Source organism: Orussus abietinus, unplaced genomic scaffold, assembly GCF_000612105.2.
Source record: "Orussus abietinus isolate OABI.00-Male unplaced genomic scaffold, Oabi_2.0 scaffold6, whole genome shotgun sequence".
Classification (NCBI taxonomy): domain Eukaryota; kingdom Metazoa; phylum Arthropoda; class Insecta; order Hymenoptera; family Orussidae; genus Orussus; species Orussus abietinus.
Window position 1 is genome coordinate 2,465,013 of NW_019396002.1, and position 20,183 is coordinate 2,485,195.

The following is a 20,183-nucleotide window of genomic DNA, read 5'->3' on the forward strand; positions in this document are numbered from 1 at the left end:
GATAGGTCTGTGGGCAATCAGCTAATATTGAGGTCTTCCCTTGCCACCGATCGATCAGCTATCTACCGATTTGCAGTGTGTTTAAAGTTTACAACTCGATGATCGGTGACCAAAGTAGATACTACGAATCGGAGACTATTAGGAGCAGAAATATATTAGGAGTTGACGTGCTCTAGATTGATATAATTATCTACGATCAAGGTGTTAGAGAATAAGTTACAGATGCTTCAGGAAATTAGGCTTACGTTCGAATATGACTAGTCGATTTGGGGCGAGGCATTTAATAACTGCAACGATTTCGACCTCAGTCAATCACCAACAGTAAATCTCAGATTGACGGCGGTCGAATTCGAGCAGATACTCCCTGGGTACCTTAATTACCCAAGTTCGCATTTAGGATCTGAACCGATCGTTCAATGTCAGGCGATCGTTTGTCAGCGGTTGATGGACTTAAAAAATCTCTAGTCCGGGAAGCAGCCAACTCCGAAGTCTGGCCGAACGAGAACGGGAGGATGATGGATCCCCCAAGTGGACGACGGTCCTCTTCTTGTGACTTTGGGATTAGACTTTAAGCCGGTCGTTCAGTGTTAGTTAATTATTTAGTGGCGGTTGCTCGTGGTAAATGATCCTCGGTCCCAGGGACACTAAGGGAAGCCGGGTCTGGACCAATGGGAACGTAGGAACCCGAGGACTTCCGGCAAGTGGTCGATGATCTCGTTCTCATGACGAACCCCTCGCGAGATGCCCGCCGAGAGGATCGGCCTCCCGGCGTAGATCACGTGGATCCTAGATCCACCCGTCATCACCAGGTGAACCCAGTGGGTCAAATCGGGGGCTCCAGGATCAGGAGGACCAGGGCCTCCTCCAGGAGAATAATGCACCTGGCCAGCGAGGTCCCTCCCCAGGGATCTGCCGGCGGCAATCACCTTTCGGACTGCTCTCTCACCGCGGACCTCTTGGCAGAAAGGACCCTCGATGGACTCCTGGCTGAGCATCCTGGAGAATTGGTCAGGACCGGTAGGAACCCTTTGGAACCGTCCTTAAACCCTGGTCCCTTGATCTCTGGACTTAACATCCGAGAATCACAAGGTAACTATCTAAACAACTCATTCTAATCTTCCCAGGATGTCCTCACGTGGTCTGCACCGTCCTGCCGTCCCACTGGAGGTCCAACAAGACGCTGCCCATGGCTTTCAAGGTGGTGGCCCTGGGCGAGGTCGGCGATGGTACCCTGGTCACTGTTAGAGCCGGCAACGACGAGAACTGCTGTGCCGAGCTCCGGAACTCGACGGCGCTGATGAAGAACCAGGTCGCCAAATTCAACGACCTGAGGTTCGTCGGCAGGAGTGGGCGAGGTGAGAGGTCACAATTATTCTAATCGTTACGAATTGACGATAGGGTGGAAAGTGAAGGTTTACATTGAGAAGATTGATGTGAACTTGGTTGTAACGCAGGATCTAGGCTGATGTCCTGGGTCGCCCGACAACAAACTACCCTAATAGTCCTGTTAGCGGAAGGACACCCATGTCCCAGAACAGCCCTTCAGGAAGAATCCACTCGGACCTCATTGGTCGGCCCTGAAAGATTCAAAGGCACATTAAGCCGGCCCTCTCCTCCTGATGGGTCTCCCTCCTTAGGGCTCCATCGTGGCTTCCCGCGGGATACTTATTCCCTCTCATTTTTAATTCACTCGGCAAATACGCCGTCCGATCCGAGCACCCAACATGGCGGACGCGGAGATTTTTAATTCCGTAGGTCGGTTAATAATTGACGATTCCTTTCCTCGGGGAAGCGAGCCCCAGGTTGGGGTGCAGAAAAATTCGTCTCCCCGGACCCTAAATAATGCTCCCTAATCATCGCCGCCATTAGGGACCGTTAATGCGACTCTTTCTGACCTCCCGAATAGCAGCGGGCCTAACTTAAAAAACGCAGAAGCGAGGATGATTGGAGCCTTTTCATTAAATCATCCCCTGTTACCCGGAAATCTCCGTTACTAGATTTTCTAAAATAATCCACCAGGAATTAAAGGCAGCCGGAGCGCAACCGCCGCCGCCATCTTGGAAAGTCTTCCTCCGCCCGAAGAGGCGTCGTTTTGACTTCTTCCCCCGATTTCTTTAATTCCTTCAGGGCGAGTTCGCTCCCGCTAAAGTCGCCTCTCCTCGACGGTTTTAACGAGAGAGAAAGCGCGGAGAAAGCCCGACTTGTTTATGGCAAATTGGAATAGGAAATTGCAGAGTTCGAGCGGAAGCGTGTCGCCTTTTCGGGGCGCGCTGAGGGTGCTCCAGGGCCGGCACTCTTTAAAGTCGATGGACGTTTAAGGGTGCCTTCTTCTTTCCACATCCCGCGTGCCAGCCGAGTACTTGGACTCGTGAATTATTTCCCCCAGCGTTTCCTACCCTAATCGGGAGTTCGCCATTTTTCAGAAAGGGGGTGCCTTAATTCCCGCTGGATGCTCCTTTGACGACGCAGTCTTCGTCCGAGACAGAGATCCATCCTCTTTTTTCCCTTTTTCCTATCTTAAGATATCTTAAACAGACATGTAGTCCTTCGGACGGGGCGCGGTACCGAAATTGAGGTTAGGACGGCACGATTAGGTGAGGTTAAGGACGCGAATCGGAGCGCAGGGTCTGAAGGAACGGTGAGTGGATCTCGAATCGGACTTTTTCCACGTCCGTGGAAAATGCGGAACCTAGCCGGGGGTTTTCCGTAAAAATGGCGAATTGGGCACGCATCGTGGATGCATACATACGACATATCGTATGTGGACGGTAGGTGCAGGGGTGAGGCCGAGTGGTTGACTGTAAGCGGCTTTGGTTTCCATGGCAGTAAGCCCTCGTTACTGCATTACGGCCAGCCCCTAACTACCACTCGTACGCAACGATTTGCCTCGAGATCCTCCTGCAAGATCGGTTTCGAGTGCCGGGAAATCCTTCTTTCCCGTTGGAAACCCCCTAATCGCCCTCCCCCACCCATGGGATCCCCTTCTTGGGTCCAAGTCCCAAGAAAGTGGACCATTAATCGTCATCCGGTCATAATATTCTAATCCACCTCCAATTTTTCAATCCAGCCGTGCAGTCCCAAGGAATCGATGATCCGTCCAACAGACTGCTCCCAAAATCAGTTTGCAAAACTCCGGATAACAAACGCCAGAGGGGTCGGAATGGATTTTCGAATTTCCACCAATTCCATAATTTATGGCGTTTGCCGGCTGGCGTAACCTCGATGCGTTTTATAAACATTCACCGTGTTTATTCCCGTTGGAATACATTTATTTCGCTCTGTTGCGCGCCGCTCGGCTTCCACATTGACTGATTAAGGAACTGATCGATGGATTTTCAGGACAGGGATTGATCCTACAAAGACATCCTGAATTTCCTTACTTGAAAGATAAAAACTTCACCTGGTTTGAAGAAGCCCGGTACTTTCATGAAATCCCAGAGGCATCAGCACCAGAGGGAGAACACCCCTCCACCACGTGACTGGTACCATACACGTGATCACCCCACTAATCTTGATCCTTAATAAATTCTTAAAAATAAGGTCATCGGACACGATCAACCCACATTTGATGGGTTCTTCTTAGGACCAAAGGGCAATTAAAGATTGTGTTAGGTAATCTTGATAATTATTAAATCCTTGTAAATGGAAGTGTCGGACATGATCAGCCCTCTTTCGATGGGTTCTTGGTACCAATGGGTAAATTCGTAATGGCGCTGAGGATTAGTTTGGGATGGTCACCAATGGAAGGGTGTACCAGGAAGAAGACATCTCCCGGCTGGGTCCTGGACACCGGGTACCAGGACATCGGTCAGGATCTAGCTGTCGATACCTCGAGGGTGTCTCTCTAGCCCTCCTCGTCCGTACCTCGGATATCCGAACCGTCATAAAACACCGGTAACTCCGGTATTTATGCGATCCGTTCGTCGTTTTACGTATCCACACCTATGGCCGAGCACACGGCACCCATGGAACACCCTGTGCACACAGGGAACACGGGGAACACAGGGAGAACCGTTTGTGTGGTGCCGTGTGCCGCTACGAGGACCCTACTCGTTCCTGACTCCTAGCCTCGGAGGTTGACGCTAATCCCTGTCGAGAACGAAAGGGGTGCCGGGTGATATACACCCCTGCACGAGCACGATAATATTCCCCTATTCCCGGTACCAGGGTGTCCTGGTATCCGGGAATAGGAGGAACCGCCTCCACAAGATGGGCGCCGACTTAACCCCGTCCTTGCCACCCCCGACCTCTCCGTTTCATTTTTTAGACCCTACCCCTCCTACCACATCCCATAATTTCTCCAATTACGTTCCGCTTGATTTTTCCTGGTTTTTTAATTTCCCTCTCAATTTCCGCGTTTCCTCATCTAGGAAGGTTTATCAAGGTACTTCTTCCATGAGCGTTTTTACCCAAATACTTTGCGAGCTAATGCAACGTGGATGGAGATGAAAATCATAACGAAAATGAAAATGGAAATGAAAATGAAAGGGGGTGTGCTGTTTCGTTCCGCTCGGGGCGGTGAGGTGGTGAATCCTCTCGGAGGAGGAAAAAATGGGGCGGCTCACCCCTTTCGAGACGGGGATGACCACGGAGGCGGAAGGCATCCTCCAGGTGGGGTACCTTGGCACCCCTCCCGGGTCCGGTGCGATCTCTCGGTGCCTTTTTTCCCAATTAAAAATTAAAAAATCGCCCCTCCAAGTCCGCACTAAGGGTGCCGAGCAGGGGCGGAATGGGGGACAAGGGGCCAGGGCGCTGAACGGGGGTTGGCTGCACTGGTCGAGCTTTTCTACCGATTAAACATTATTTTTCGCCCTGGCTTCGCGCTCCGATCCGGCTTCGCTCTTTTTTATTCCACCCCCTGGCCCCTGCACCCCCCTACATCTGCCTTCCTCCCTGTGCCGGTTCTTTTTTTGTTTTCCTCCTGCGTCTCTTTTTTCTTTTCGTTAACATACCTATGCTAATTCCGTACTTTCGCAAGAGCAAGCTCGGTGGCCCTGCTTTTTAATCGGCCGGACGCACCCCCTCGGAAAGCATTCCTTATGCCTCACTTGAACGATTCGATTAGCCGGGAGCTCGTGAAATTTATTAATTTTTATCCGCCAGGATAAACCCTTCTTACGCCTTCGTTGCGTCGACTTTTAGGATTCGCGGCGGCGTCGGCCAATCGCGCGACGGCTCCATCGGAAAGTCGCGCTTCCCTTGTCCAGAAAATGGCGTAATAAATTTTTATATATTTTCATAACTAGTGCCTTATTTGCACGATTAGATTACTCAAGACAAACCTTTCATTCGGTTCTCTGTTAATTTTAAAATTTGCGTTGACGTCAACCAATCGCGAAATGGTTCCAAGGGAATGTCGAGGTTCCCATGCTGGAAAATGTGTAAAATCATTTTTTTTTTTTATACAAATTCGTCCCTTATGCCTTGTGTGGACGATTAGATTACTCAAGATGAGTCCTTTTTACGATTCATTACTTTCAAAATTGGCGGCCAGTCCGACCAATCGCGCGACGGTTCCAACGGAATGTGGAGCTCCCCGTGTTCGGAAAATCCCGAAATAATATTGATACAATTTTCTACCGCTGTGGAATACCTTCCGATTGAATTTTTCCGATTTTCCTGATATTCCACTAATAACCAAGAGAGGGAATATTTAAAATGGATTTCCGATGACATTATCAGAGACGATTGATCGGCGCCGCGACGGTGGTTGTCGCTTATTAAACTCGCTGGCTTTCATCGTTCCCGGTTATTAAAGCTCGCGAGAAAAAAAGGAACGGATCTCCCCGAGTTCCGGGAATTATTTACAAACGGTAATAATTATTTTCCCGAGCGAAGGAGTGGTGAGAGGTCATTTTGGAAGAATGGGAGAAAAGGGGGTTGGAAAAAAGTCGGGCAGCCCTCTTTAACGGCGAGCAGCACGCGATTCGGTGTACTCAGCTCCTTTATGGCGATTCGGGTAGTCAAAACGTCAGAATCTTAAAACACTACAAACACTCCGAAATAACGATCCAGAGCCACCCTCGGCTCGCCGGCAAACAGGGGTGTTTTTAACACTGCATGATCCCTGAGTAAACTTGGGGCGAACGTGAGCGTTTTCGAATCTCTCCTCGTCTCCCCATTTACGGCAATTTCCCTCGACCTTTCCCTCCTTATCAAGCGAGGTGCCCGATAAAAACCCCCACACGCCACAATTAAACGTAGTTCATTGATCGATTCATTTTCCAAACGCATAATTAACTCGTATCACCCTGAAAATATTTTACAAAATTAAGAAGGTGACATGAACATTTCGTAGGGGTAGATTTAAGGGAGTTCTTAGGTGTTTTCGAGGTTAGGTCGTAGAAGGATGATCCAGGGTCCCCGTAAATCTCCCGTAGGTGTTTTCCCATAATGGCTGCGAAGACGGGAATAAACTGCTCTTCCACTCAAAAGTAGGCGTAATTCATTAATCGATTCATTTTCCAAATGCATAATTGAATCGCATCACTCGGAAAATATTTTACAAAATTAAGAAGGTGACGTGAAAATTCCGTAGGGGTGGATTTAAGGGAGTTTAGGTGTTTTCTAGGTTAGGTCGTAGAAGGACGTTTCAGGATCCCCATAAATCCCCCGTAGGTGTTTTCCCATAACGGCTGCGAAGACGGGAAGGAATCGTTCTTCCGCCGAGTTACACATAATGCCTCATAAACACCCCCAAAATGTCTCAGCCACCCCCTTTTCCAGGGCAACCCCGTTTCCCCATGACGACCCTGACACCGCGACGGCAATAAACCTCAGCCTCGTTAGGATCCTCCTAAGGACTCTCCTTGCCAACCCTCAAAATCCGCCCCCAATAAGTCCGAACCGATTTCGGCTTCTTCGACCCCTGGGGATCTTTTTCTTTCCGTTTCCACTCTTGGACGTCTTCATCGAGCTTCGTTTCCGCTTCTTTGCGTCTCTTCTCGGTATTCTCCATCCCTGATAATTTTTTCTTACAGACTCCCCTAATTAATGTTATTTTTAATATACTTTCTAGAAAACTACCCCCAATTATGGACGATTACAGGGGTACGAGATTTTCGAGGGATTTTCGAGTAGGGTGAAGAATTCGAGGGATGCATCTCCTCCCGAGTGGAGGGGACACGATCGAGGGGTGTCCTTCGGAAATTCGCCGAGCTTTTCGCGATCTGCCGTAAAAGTTTAGGGGTGGCTCTCTCTCTCTCCGTGGAATATTTCGCGCGGCGACGGCGGTAAGCCGGTTAAATGTCGTGGTTCACCGTAAAAACCCGCCCATTACCACTCAACCCCCTTTGCTGCCATAAAATAAAACTACCCTCACACGTGCATACGTATATTGCACCCCCTCCGTCCTGGACTGCCCTATTCTGTCCCGTACAGTTCCAGATCGCCCTGGCGCCGCGTTATAAGCTCCATAAGCTGACTAGCGTGATGCCAAGTGCGTTAAAGTGCGCGAAACTGCGTTAAAATGGGTATCACTTTCACCACTCACCCCTCATGCCACAATTAAAAGTACTAAAACCGCGCTCGGCTTTTTCCCAATTTTCAATGGTTTCGGCTAAAGTCGGTGAATTTTTCAATCTCGGTATGAATATTTGCCGGGGACGTTTGTTCGTTCGGTGGTGGGGGGCATTATCATATTACGGGGGCGAATCATCGACGCAATGGCGCCGCGCGTCCACCCCTTACTTCCGTCACATTTGTGTTTTGTTTCCGCAGAGCTTGACGCGGCACATTGACGTCGGGGTGTCTGAATGGTATTTCTAATACTTCCGGGGAAATTCGAAGTGACGACTTTTCGGATTTCAGGGAAAAGCTTCACCCTGACGATCATGCTGCAGACGACACCCCCGCAGGTGGCGACGCTGTCAAAGGCCATCAAAGTGACAGTCGATGGCCCTCGAGAGCCGAGGTCAAAGACAAGTGAGTACAGTGAGTACAAGCCAAAAGTGATAAGGGTGCATCTGTTATCGTTAATCTCGATATCTCGGAAAACTAATTGATATTACCGCGGGTAATTATGATTAAGGGTTGTGGATGATTATAAATGAGGGTAGGGAGTTCATAGGTAACGTGTAAGTACTAAGGGGTGTTTAGGGATTTTTCTAGGGAATCCCACGGAAAGTCGTCCTTATGGAGGAATCTCGATGAAATTTCAGGACACCAGGCCTTTCATCCCTTCCACTTCGGACCGAGGCCCTTCCCCTTCGGACACCCCCAGGACCCCCTAGGGTTCAAGCTGTCCGGTAAGTCAAATTTCCTAGGAGGCCCTATCTGGCGAATTCCCCCGAAGAGCCACCCTCGACTCCTTGACTCTAGGGGTAGTCAGCCAGGTTGATGGATAACTAAGTTTGCCACCCACTCCGTCCCTTCGCTCCTCTCCGAAGACCTCGCACGGAGGGTGTCAAAATTGAGCCGCGCCGGGTCCGCCAACTCAAAATTGAGTTTTCCCCTGGTGTCTAAGTGGAGAAGACTCTCGTTAGGAGAGGCCGAGGGAGGGCGCGTTGCCTTTTCATCCCTTATTGGGCATTGTTGAGGTCGCGAGGACTAATAAAATTCACCATGGCAGACATCTAGGGTAGGGTTGGGTAAATTGTACCAGGTTTACAAAAATGCCAATAGAAATGTTTTTGACAGGATCTTTTAGTAAACGAATTCGTATCTCATTTATCTGTGAAACTCTGTATGCAAAGTACACACATGCAAGTACATCAATGCTATTTAATACGGTAGACATTCAAATAAAATATTCCTTACAACGGCACGATTTAAACAGCTCATTTGGTAAATCGTCCTCTTCTGTTATAATAAGGTCGGATAATTTGTACCACGTACGAGAAATGGATTCTAAGCAAAACATTGACCATTTAAGTAAAATTCGGAAAAGAAAGTTGATTACATAAATCATATTTTACGACGAAAAATGAATATGTGGAATTCATGTAGATTTTACATTAGCACAGTTTTCATGAAACCACTTTTTACAATTTAGCACGTTCTGTGCCACGTGTACCACCGATAATACGCGTTAACCTCGGGTGGTATACGGCGTGGCACGGAACGTGTTAATGGCTTTCCTCATATCTTAGGATAACCATAATTCTTTTTGGTGCCATTTCTAAACAGAATCACGTTTGTCGAAGGGTGAATATTTAGATAATCAAAGCTTTGACTTAATAAACACAGAAGGGATAATTGTACCGGGACAAATTACCCGATTATGCGGTGGGACAATATTACCGGGAGTTGTTTTCAGTTTCATAATTTTTAAAGTGTCCGTTTAGGATTATGCAAAAGGTAATGCATGTACTCGCATGAAAATTAAATTAACTTTTTAACAATTATTGGTGACAATTTTCTAACGTACCCCACGTGGTGTAGTCGGTTAGAATCAATGGGGCAAAATTAGTAAGGCGTTAGCAAACTAATACAATATGCCTTTGTCTTTAGTACTCACCGGTGCTGCCACCAAATAGTTAGGTATAAACAAATGTAGCACACTTAAGTTCATAATTTTTCAGTTATATGGCCATTTCTTAGTATGTGTTCTTAAATATCGTAATGGTACAATTTGCCGGTACGATATCCCCTACTTTACCCTAATAACACGGATGAATTTAATATGATTCAATAATTTCCTTTCCGATTAAAACAATTCCTTTGAAGAGCAATTGACATTATAAGGAAATGCGTCTCAAGTACAGAAATGTGAAGGATGTAGCTGCAATTGCATCAAGATCGAAGTAGCAGAAAATTTCACCATTTCTTAGTAACACGATGAACCTTTTGTGATTCATCCAAATTTATTGAAATTATTAACCGAATTATTTCAACGTGGAGCAACTTTGATTACAAAGGTAGCGTCTCCGGTGCAGATAATCAAAGATGCAGTCGCAGGTGCATCGAGGTTACGATGTCTAATAAAATTCATAATTTCCTAGCTACGCGGATGATCTTATAATTTAACAGCCTCTTTTTTCATCTTTAAATTATTTCATAGTGGAGCAACTTTGGTTAGAAGGGGAGAATTTCCAAGACAGAGAGGTGCAAGCTGCAGGTGCAGCCGATCGGATTGGAGGTGGCGGGGTCTCCAACTGGCCCTTTCCTGCAGGATGTTGGGCGACTCGTGAATATTTGCGAGGCTCCTGCAGGACTGGTCCGTTCGATCTGGAGCCAGTAGGGAATTTCATTCGAACTCGTTGGGAGGTCCAAATTTTGATGGGACTAGAGGGCGCAGGGGCGCGAGGGGAAGTGATACTGGTGCACCGACAGTGTATTGTTTCGGCATGATAAGCGGCTTAACGGAGCTTCGCTCCCCCTGATACGGGGGCGGAAGCCCCCGGTCCTGCCGTCGATCTCTCGCCACCGCCGCCACCCACAGTGCGAACCACCCACCCCCACCCCAATCAAGGACCAGCAAGAGTCCTGCCACTCCCGACCCCTCCCTGATCCTGGATCCAGGATCGACGACTCTCGATCCCCCATTCTTCCCTCATTCGCCTCTATCAAACCAATTTTCAGATACCTTATCACGGAAACTTCATCACGCGTCGTCTTCTCAGTTCTCATATTTAAGGGTAGTCGTTACGGATGTACCAGATTTAGGGTCGATCATTTCGAATCCCTCCTTTCTGGAGCTCATTTCGGGATTTGGGCATTTTCACGGAAGGGAAGGTATCGGTTACTACCTACTCCGCCAACTTACCCTCGGAGCTAATCATCCCCTAATTTGAATACTTCCCGCCATTTCCGTGAACCCTTTCGCCTCGGTAGTTCAGCCCGTGCAGCACAGGTTGCGCCTCTGTCCACTTCGGGGGCGGGTCAGTCGGGTGTAGGGGGTGTCGGGGGGTNGGGGGTTTTGGGGGTGGTCTCCCCCTCGACCGGGCTTGGGCAGGGGCCAAGAGAAGAGGGTATCGGTGGCTGGGTAAGGGTGTGTTTCAAGGGGTGGTTTATTAGATATCCGCGCCGGGGGTTGATAAGGAGACACTTCCACGCAGCTACTCGTGCAGGGGTTGTTAAGGTACCCATTGAGGTGTAACCGGGGGATGTTATTAAATTTCGTTCGGCCTGCCTCAGCAGCAGGGACGAATTTTATGGACTCTTTGGGGTGGCGAGAGACGGAATTGGAAACCCGAAATATCAAATCGGACTCTTTTGACCCTCTTCTAAATACCTTTTTTTTGTAAAAATCACTGGAAATGACAATAATTATTTTGAGGATTCCGAGTCGAGTAATTCCCTTGGGGTAGTTTTTCAAAATTACATTTTTAATGGAACGTTCATTTCAATGAGCTTAACCTTCGTATTTGAAGTGCCTGTATTATGGAAATTAATGAGAGAGGAGGATAATAAAAACCGCGATTTTTTAAATTCCCGGAGAGAATCAATTACAGCATGGAAGAAAGTCCGGGTGCATTTAAAATCGCACCCCAAGATCCGGGGGCGATAGACACCCCGTCGCCCCCCGGGGGTGGTCGCGGGGGTTGAAAAATCGCGTAGCCGGGATTTGAGTTAACAAGAACGCGGCGTCACCCCATCCGGCCTCCCCCCGTGTCAATTAACCGCCTCCGGGGGCGGAAAAATCGCAACCCCTGTTTCAATAAGGTGGCCTTTACCTCATTTGGGGGAGATTGTTAGGCGCGCGTTTAAAACTGCCTTTTCCGTCACCCCCTGCCCCGTCGCGACCGTCGAGACCGCCCCTCGGATCGCTTTGCAGTAAATTCGCGTTTTTAAGGGCGAGCATCCCCTTAAAAAGGCACCAACCCCCCGCGGGGGCGAACCACCCCCGGAGGCTCGAGCCTCACGACCGACACCCGGACTTGCGACCTATTGGCTGTCGCGAATCGAATTACGTCGACAATTTCGAACTTCTTTCGACCCCCTCGGCCCAGGTTTTCGGGGGTGGGCCGAGGGATGAAAAGGCCGGCCTTTAAAGGAGCCAACTTGTCCTCGGAAACCCTTCGGAAGGGTAGCGGGGTCCTTAAAGGGAACCTTTTTAAGGGTTGTCCACCGTCGTGTCGAATCACGGGGGTCCTTTAAATTCGCCTCACATTTCAGCCCCTATTGGGGCCCACCCCTACCTAGGGGTGGGTCAGGCTCGTCTTTTAATCAGGTCCGGTGACCGCTCTCGGGGGCGACGGTAACTAATGACACCCCCGACAAGGATAGTCCTTCTTCGGGGGGAGGCGCCCCTTGGAGAACATCGGGAAACCACCCCCTTGAGAAACGGAACGGGAAAACCGCCCCCTCGGTCGGCGGAACCTTCTCGGGTCGGTCTTAAGAGATTTTCCATGAAAGCTGGATATTAAACTTCATTCATTATATTGTTAATTAATCTCTAAAGGGATGTAAAACCATCCTTGACTGAAATACCCCGGGAACGCAGAGTTAATGAATAAATATTCGATAAACCATCTTCGCAATTTACACGGATTTGGGGCGAAGAAATTCCTCCCTCCTCGAAAAAAGAATGTCTCAGCTCGAATGCCTACAATCGGCCCTTTCAACCCTCTTCCCTCCCTCCTTAACCCTTTCAGCCTTTTTCTTTTTCGACTCTCTCGTGCCATTCTCAGCATCGCTCTGCTTTTTACCCCACGACACGAAGGGTGACCCGCCCCTAACCCAGGCTCTTCGGGGTGGAATTTAATTCGTCCTTTTTACGTGAAATGAGGACAAAAAATCACAACGTGTATACCTTGGAGGATGAAAATTCACCACCGCGAACTAAAGTCTCCGAAATCCCTAATTCTAACCCCATTATTTAAAAAGTCTTATCGAACGTCCCGCCGTGAATTCAATTAAATTCCCGCCGATGTAACAACGCAAGTTAAACGTCATCTTTAATACTCTATTCGATGGAGAAAAGTGTCACCATTAAATCTAAAAAAAATTAGGAAAAAAACTACAAAACCATTGTTGTTTATGTGTCTCGGTGTTGTTAGATAAAAAATTGATCCTGACAAGCTTATCATACCGAAACTTGACCTTAATACCTCGGCGACGGTCGCGCACATGTATGCAGGTGTGTGCGTGTGTAATTGGCGGAAAATTCAACCGAGTTTACTATTTTCAAAAATCAGGTTCCGTAACGAGTTTTCATTTATTTCCTCCCCGAAGAAAATGGAAAGAACGGCCGCAACTGTCCACTTGCAACCGCTTTTCACCCCCTTGGCATCCTCGGCGTCGGTCTGTTTTTCGGCCGAGGTCGGAGGGGGTGAAACAGGCTCTCTTCGGGGTAGTCGGCCGGTCTCTTAGGCCCTGCCTCTACCGGGGACCTTTAGGGGTGGCATTTTAGGGGTTGCGCGACGCGATAATGAGAACGGGCGCAAAGGGTGGGTGTGCAAAGACACCCGGCCGGGAGGGTTGCCACCCGAAGGGGTGAACGGCTACCTCCGCGCCAAGGAGGGTGCAAAACACCATGGGCTCCACAAGGGTTAACGCCTAAGCGAGCTAAGGGGCGCGTTTTAACGCCTGTTTTGCATAGATTTGAATAGATAAGGAGGACAAGAAAATACGCGAATTAATTTATTATGTATCTCGGGGATCCCGGGGATCCGGGCCGGGGGGGGGGTTGCCTACCCCTGCGGAGCTTTACTCTTTACTTTGGGGAATTCACCCCGTAATGCCTCTTTAAGTTTCCGCCCCGAAGATAGTGGCTACCGGAGAGCCCCGTGCATTCTGCATATTAATTCGGCATTACGATACCACCCCCTTCCGAGATAAAGAGGAAGGGTGGGTGGAGGGGAGGTAAAAGATTCTTCCACATCCTAGAAACATTCCCCAAGGGACGTCAATAAGGGCTGGAAGATCGTATAGACGACTTTTAATCTCGATTATTTGCCAAAGGAAATGTCGAGATCGCAGGGTGAGCTTTCCTTCGGGGGGTTGATTTTTTCTTTTTACATATCGGGGCTGTCGGGGAAACGTCTCAATCGCGCGACCTTCCAAGATGTCGCCGAATCTCGTGGATTCGGGGGTGCAATATATCATCCCTTAAACTCGAGCTCCCCCGGCACGGGCAACTACTCGGAGAGCCGTAACGTTTAAGCTTAACATTGCTCACCCCTTAAAGAGTAGCAGCTCCTTCAACCCTTTCTCTTCCCGGCATTCCCTCCGCGGCCCTCCCCTCATTAGTCTTCATTTGTTTTCGAAATTATCGTCCCCGCCCAACCAGACGCGCGAACGGTGGCGCGCTCTCGCGGCGAGCTTCCGCCCCCGGCGAGCCGGAAGCTCAAACCGGCAGCACAACCGGCGCGGGCAAGCGAAGCTTCTCGCCATGGGCGCTCGATTTAACCCGGTAAGCTCGACCATCACTTTCGAAATGAAATTAACGCGGTGAATCGTAATTTACTTAATTTTCCTACCTACCTTTCGAGTCCGTGAGCTTTCCGAATTTTGACCCTGAGCTTTTTCGAGGTTACCTCTATGGGACCTTTAAGCGACATCAGAGTCGTCAGAGATTCCTAAACAGGGTAGAAAAATTCCCAGAAAATAAAGAAAGGAATCAAACTCGTCTCGCGCTACGGCGGAAAGCTCGGAAAGCTCCGACCTGACCGCAGGGAAATTTCCATTAAGGGAATGAGAGTTCCCTGCCCCGGAGTCCGGGGCGAGGACAGGCCGGCGATGTCAGGACGAGCGGAGTCCGCGCCGGCAAAGCCCAGAGTTACGAAGCTTTTCAAGTCGCGAGCTCTTATCGTTTTCTTAATCCTCTCATAAAGTAGCATAGCTACAACGGTGGCAGCGAACGTGCCGCCGGTAGAAGGCCAGATAGCAGTGTCCTCCCCGCCGCCCGGCTTAAAGAGAGCTTAAAAATTTCCCCTCCGCTCCCTTTCGGAGCTTTCCCTCCCCTCCCGCTCCCCATCGCGGCCCCCCACCTACTCCGCGCCCTCCCTACCGTCGCCCCCCCTCCGGCGACCACTAGCGCCGTTCGCGGCCGCCGGCGGGGGGTTTGCGGCCAACCAATCGGGTTCGCCGCAATCTCCGCAGGCCACGCCCACTGGCCAGTAACCCTATACCCCTCCCCACCACCGCTTCCCCTAACTTCCCCTACTGTCGCCCCCCACCAGCCGCGCCTTTGGCTTCGGAGCTTTTACGGAATTTTTAAACTGCCTCGCACAGATGACGCTATAATCTACTATTGATCAAGGTTTTCCGAAAACCCACCGAGAGAATGACTCCAGGTCGGCCCGAGTCATGACTCGGATTCATGGAGGGGGGGAGACAGCTTTCTTACGACGCCATTGGTCTGGGAAAATATTGGTTCTGTCTGTAGAGGTTAGGGGCGATTTGGACCAAGCGAAGGCGATCTCCTGACAAGTGGGTCGTCCTTTTCAGGGTTACAGCACCTGAGCCTGGAGCAAGGTGGGAACCAGGGTTGGGGTGGCCTGCCACGGGGGTCGCTGCCTCCGCAGTGTCTTCCGCCGCCGCCCGGCCACCACTCGCACTCCCATCCACCCCCAGGTGGGGCCTCGGCCTTCAACCCTTTCCATCATGCCATCGAACAAAGGTCCCCGAGGCTCCCGGTGCCGGCCATCGGTAAGTCCACCTGCTGAGGATGCAGGGGCACTTATGCTGCTGATACTGGGAACGTGATTCCAATCCTTATAAAACGCCTCAGCCATCTTTAGTGGAATGACCGAGACCAAGTCTGACTTTGCTCAAAGGACTCCCGATCTTGCCTGAGAATATTTATGAATATTCCTAACTCTCAGCGCTCGGTACTTCCATGCTCCGTTTTCTCGCCCAGAATCTTCCCGGAACGACCTGGGACCCATTAGCGTCTCCGTCAGGGACGTCACCCCGACGACGTCCCCTGGGAACGGGCCAGGTTTGCTCACGACAGCGTCAGTGACGGCTCCCACTCCACCTGCTGAGACCACCACGACGACTCCCAGTCCCTCGGGACACCACCCTCCGCACCCCCATTTTCAAGGTGGGTTCTTGAATGAACAGGTGTAGCTTCGATTAGAATCCTCAACCTGGGTCTGAGAGTTATGTCCCGAGGCACACATGAAAACGATGTTTTTTGATTCCAGGACTCCACCTGCTGGGAGCAACAGGGTCCCTATTCGGCTCGATATTCGCCCCCCTGCTTCCTCAGTCTTCCTGGCTGTACAACCCTCTGTACCACACTCAGCAATACATCTTGGAGCCTGAATGGCACGCCCTGGCTCTCAGGATGGCTCAACAGCGTCTTCAGAGGCCGGATCAGGCCAGGTTGGAGGATCTGAGGAAACTGAGAGGATCCTCTGGCAGCCCCGAAGAGGCGTCGAAGGAAGAGGACGGTCATCGAGGAGATGGCCTGCAGGATGCAGATAGTCCTGATGGGAGCATCGAGGTGGATGATGGCGACAGGCCTGAGGATCAGGACTCCAAGAAGGATCGCCCCAGGAGCGAGGAGTCCCTGCTGGGAAGGGACTCGCCGCTCAGGAGCGATCCCGATGATGCCAACTCCAGGGATGACTCCCAGGAAGCTTCGTCCAGGCTCAGGCCTAGCTTGGAGAACCTGAAGGACCATGAAATAGGACCTGAACAGGAGCAGCTCAGGCGCAGCGACCTGGCGGTGAAGATCAGGCTTGAGGGAACCGTCGATCTCAGCACCAAACGCGATCAGGATAAGGAAAATGTAGGGCAGGATCTGACGACCCGGAGGAAGGAGGACGAGGACGAGTCGGAAAGGGAATCCGTCACCCCCAGGAGGGAAAGGACTCCCAAGCCCAGACAAGTCTGGAGACCTTATTAAGACCCATCATTGGGTTCGTTCCAAAGGGTCTGAGAACAGGATCAGGGTATCTTAGATCTTGAGATCTAACGAAGAATGACGAAAACCTGAGTCGAAGTAGATACCGATTGCTCCTCCCAGAATAAGGTAGAATTCCCTGCTGGGAATGATCTCTTCCACGAGGATTAAAGACAAGGATCAAAGAGATAAACGAGTCTAGGTATAGTCGCAATCCAGAACACTGATGATCTGTACATAAAAACTGCATAGACAAGTCAGTTTAGGGAAAGTAATTAAAATTCACTCCCGACAACGATCGGCACAATGATTTTAGACCTGGGGTCAAAGGATCATGCACTAGGTGTCCCAGGACACGGTAACCACCACTTTCGACGAAGTCCACAGGATGAATCGATACTGGGATCAAGTTCCCTGACCATGGTGTCAGACTGAAATGACGAATGACCATGTACAATCCATCAATTCACTCAAACAAGTCTGCAGACATACTGAGAAAAAGTCATCGTAGGCTGAAGAGCTATCTGGGATCCGGAAGGGAAGTCGTCTACTTAAAAGGCCCTGACTTTTATTCAAGGACTCCATATTCCGAACCAGGACCAGACAGACCTGAGGACTGGACTTCTTCGGAGAGTCCTGAAGACATCAGAATCGGAGTCATCGATCTCTTCTAGATCTCGTCTAGGAACCAAACCGATGATCCGACCAGCACTGAGAGTCCTCACGCGGGACTCAGGACTACCCCTGGATTTTGAACCAAGGACCTCCCAGTCGCAAGAGCCAATTCTGACTTGTCAAGGCAATGGGATCCTTACAGAATGATCATATCAGATCATCCGAATCTTGCCCGGAAACTGATCCTTAGGGATCAGCTGCGGCCTGACATCAGGGATGACTTCTTCCTGATTCGTGCGTCAGGACACCAGGGACTCGAGGACTAACCAGGGTTTACGTCGAATAGCGTGTAAATAAGTGGCGCCAGATACTAATTAGGATAATCTTTTTCGAGCACCCCTCCCGATAATTATCCTCAGGTTGTGTCAGCGTATCGATCTTGAAGAGTTCCCCAAACGAGACGGTCCCACGAGAGGATCAGAAGGATCGTTTGCTCGTATCCTTAGCTCACCTATTCTCGACTCCCTTTCAATTTTTTTTTTTAATCCCAGCCCAATTTTCAGCTGCTATTTTCAGGACCTCCTGGGCTGACGCGAAACGTTATCAATGAATGAAAGAAAAAATTCTTAGAAAATTCTCGATAATTCCGTATCCTTGGTCAGCGATTAAATACATTCTAAGGATACTATTCGTTGACAAAAACCTGGTATAGGAAATGACTTCTTAAACGTTTCTTGACAGTGTCATTTGATTTGTCCTAAGCAATAGTTACATGGTGTACATTTTGCAACACGACTGATGGAAGTATTGGATGAATTGTATTTAAAAGAAAAAAGATATGGCAAATTGTTTGTTGCTCCTCAAGAAGGACGAGGAAAATCATCTTGCAAACGCGTCTTTCTGGCTCTCCTAAAAATCGACCATTACTTGTAAACTACTACCCATTAACTAATCTTATCACTGTAAATAACTCGATCACGGAAGACTTCCCGACATGGTTTTGTGCCTGGAGTAATGTTGTAACAACGATCGTAATTTGTTCATCGACACTTCCTTTCGTTCGAACTCCTGTCACGTCATCGATTGTCATTATACGTATTGTTGAGTGGTTTACGTGCAGTTTTATTCATTTGTTTACAGTTTACGAATGTCTCTCGTTTCAGGGACGGAGGATTTGCCGAGGCTCGAAGGTAAAACGAGAAATTTCACAATTTGCAGGATCGATTTCCGGGAGCGGGGAATTCCTGCGGGTGCCCGATTGTTATAAACAAATGTATTTGTTTAGGGACCCTGGGTATGGAAAACGATTGCCCAATTTATAATGAAGGCCGCGGTTTCGACGGGCCGCCATGAATTTTTTTTTCGGATATTACATTTGTTGCTCCCCGGGGGATTAAACATCGGTTAAATATCGAGCGGGGGGCATAAATTACAACACTTGCGCGCATCTCGAGTTTCGCAACAATTCCATTGAAATTGTTCCAACCAACGAATTCGGCTATGGTAAAAATTCTAATTGACAAAATGGCCGAATCCAGGAATTAAAAAGCGACTCCATTTCCAGGGACTGTATTTTGTTCGTACATTTCCTGCCTCCGGAAGATAAAATATCCAAAGAAAGACATAAATTACAATGCTTCGGCGTTTCTAGAGTTTCGCGACAATTTCATTTAAATTGTTGCTGCGTACCATAATTAGAACCCTAATTTTAAACGTTAGATATCGAACGAGGGACCCTCGAATTTCGAAGCAATGTCATTTAAATCGCTGCTGCATCCTGGTATCACTGAAATCTTCCCAGATAGATAAAGTGATAAAACATTAGCATGAAATTTGCCTGATAAAAGATCATGAAATAAGTCACGAGAGTGTTGCTTACGAGTCCTCATTTGGCACTCAGATATGCAGTACCCAATGACGAACGAAAAATACTTAAATATGAAACGAAGTTAAACATATGCAATGTTTATACGCATACGTACAGCTAAGTTCATCTCACGTATTGTCGATAAATAATTGCAGCGTCTATAGCCTATATTTGTTCCATGGCGTGACAAATCTACCGCAAATCTTTGTTCAATTTTATTGTGCAATATACGTGCATATATTGCAAACATTTCATGCAGCAAGTGTTCGGCAAATGGTTTGCAAATCGACTATCCTCATGGTATGATGATCATGAATTTCTATCCGGGTTAATATCAATTACTAGAGAGAACAATGGCCGGACTTAAAAATCCACAATCGAGAGTCTCTTCGCGGATGTACATTTTATATTACTATTTTACAACGTAGTTCGTGACGTCACAAGTACTATTAGCAAATCCCACGAGAGGTCAGAAATATCGTTCGGTTCATTCCTATGGGCAGTTGCACCGGCACCTTGCAGAGCTGCGCTTTCCCGTATGTGAGGGTGCGCGTGGATGCAGCTGTGCCTGTGCACCAGATTCAATAATTCGCCGATTGCAATCGAGCGGGATGTGCACGCAAAAAGCGGTCGAGCCGGCCGATATCCGGCGGGAAGGTCGCGTGATTGATGGGAACACAAAGCCCGCCGGAGGCACCCCGAATCCAGATAAAAAGGCCGCAAAACAATTTTCTACATTATTTTGCGGCCGGCCCGTGGAACAAATGAGCAATAATCCTGACGCGCGACCGCCGCCACCCACGGGGAAATGACGAATCTAGGGGAAACGCGGCAATTAACCAGGCCGGACGTACGGCGTTCCTCGCAAAGGGGTGTCTCTTCCTGGCCAGCCACCCTAATAAAACCTGCGCAGAACCTCATTCCACTAGAAATCCAAATATCCCTAGAGAGCCATCAACTCGT

The 20,183-nt window shown here is 49.1% G+C and overlaps 1 protein-coding gene across 1 annotated transcript; it reads left to right on the forward strand.

The window, feature by feature from the left end:
- The first annotated feature begins 722 nt into the window (after positions 1 to 722).
- On the forward strand, positions 723 to 16,741 carry LOC105704470. The gene is made up of 7 exons (XM_012433694.1): positions 723 to 1,017; positions 1,125 to 1,355; positions 7,810 to 7,923; positions 8,160 to 8,246; positions 15,334 to 15,534; positions 15,746 to 15,931; positions 16,035 to 16,741. Exons 1-7 carry the CDS (start codon positions 723 to 725, stop codon positions 16,739 to 16,741), a joined length of 1,821 nt encoding a protein of 606 aa, XP_012289117.1.
- The last annotated feature ends 3,442 nt before the right edge of the window (positions 16,742 to 20,183 follow it).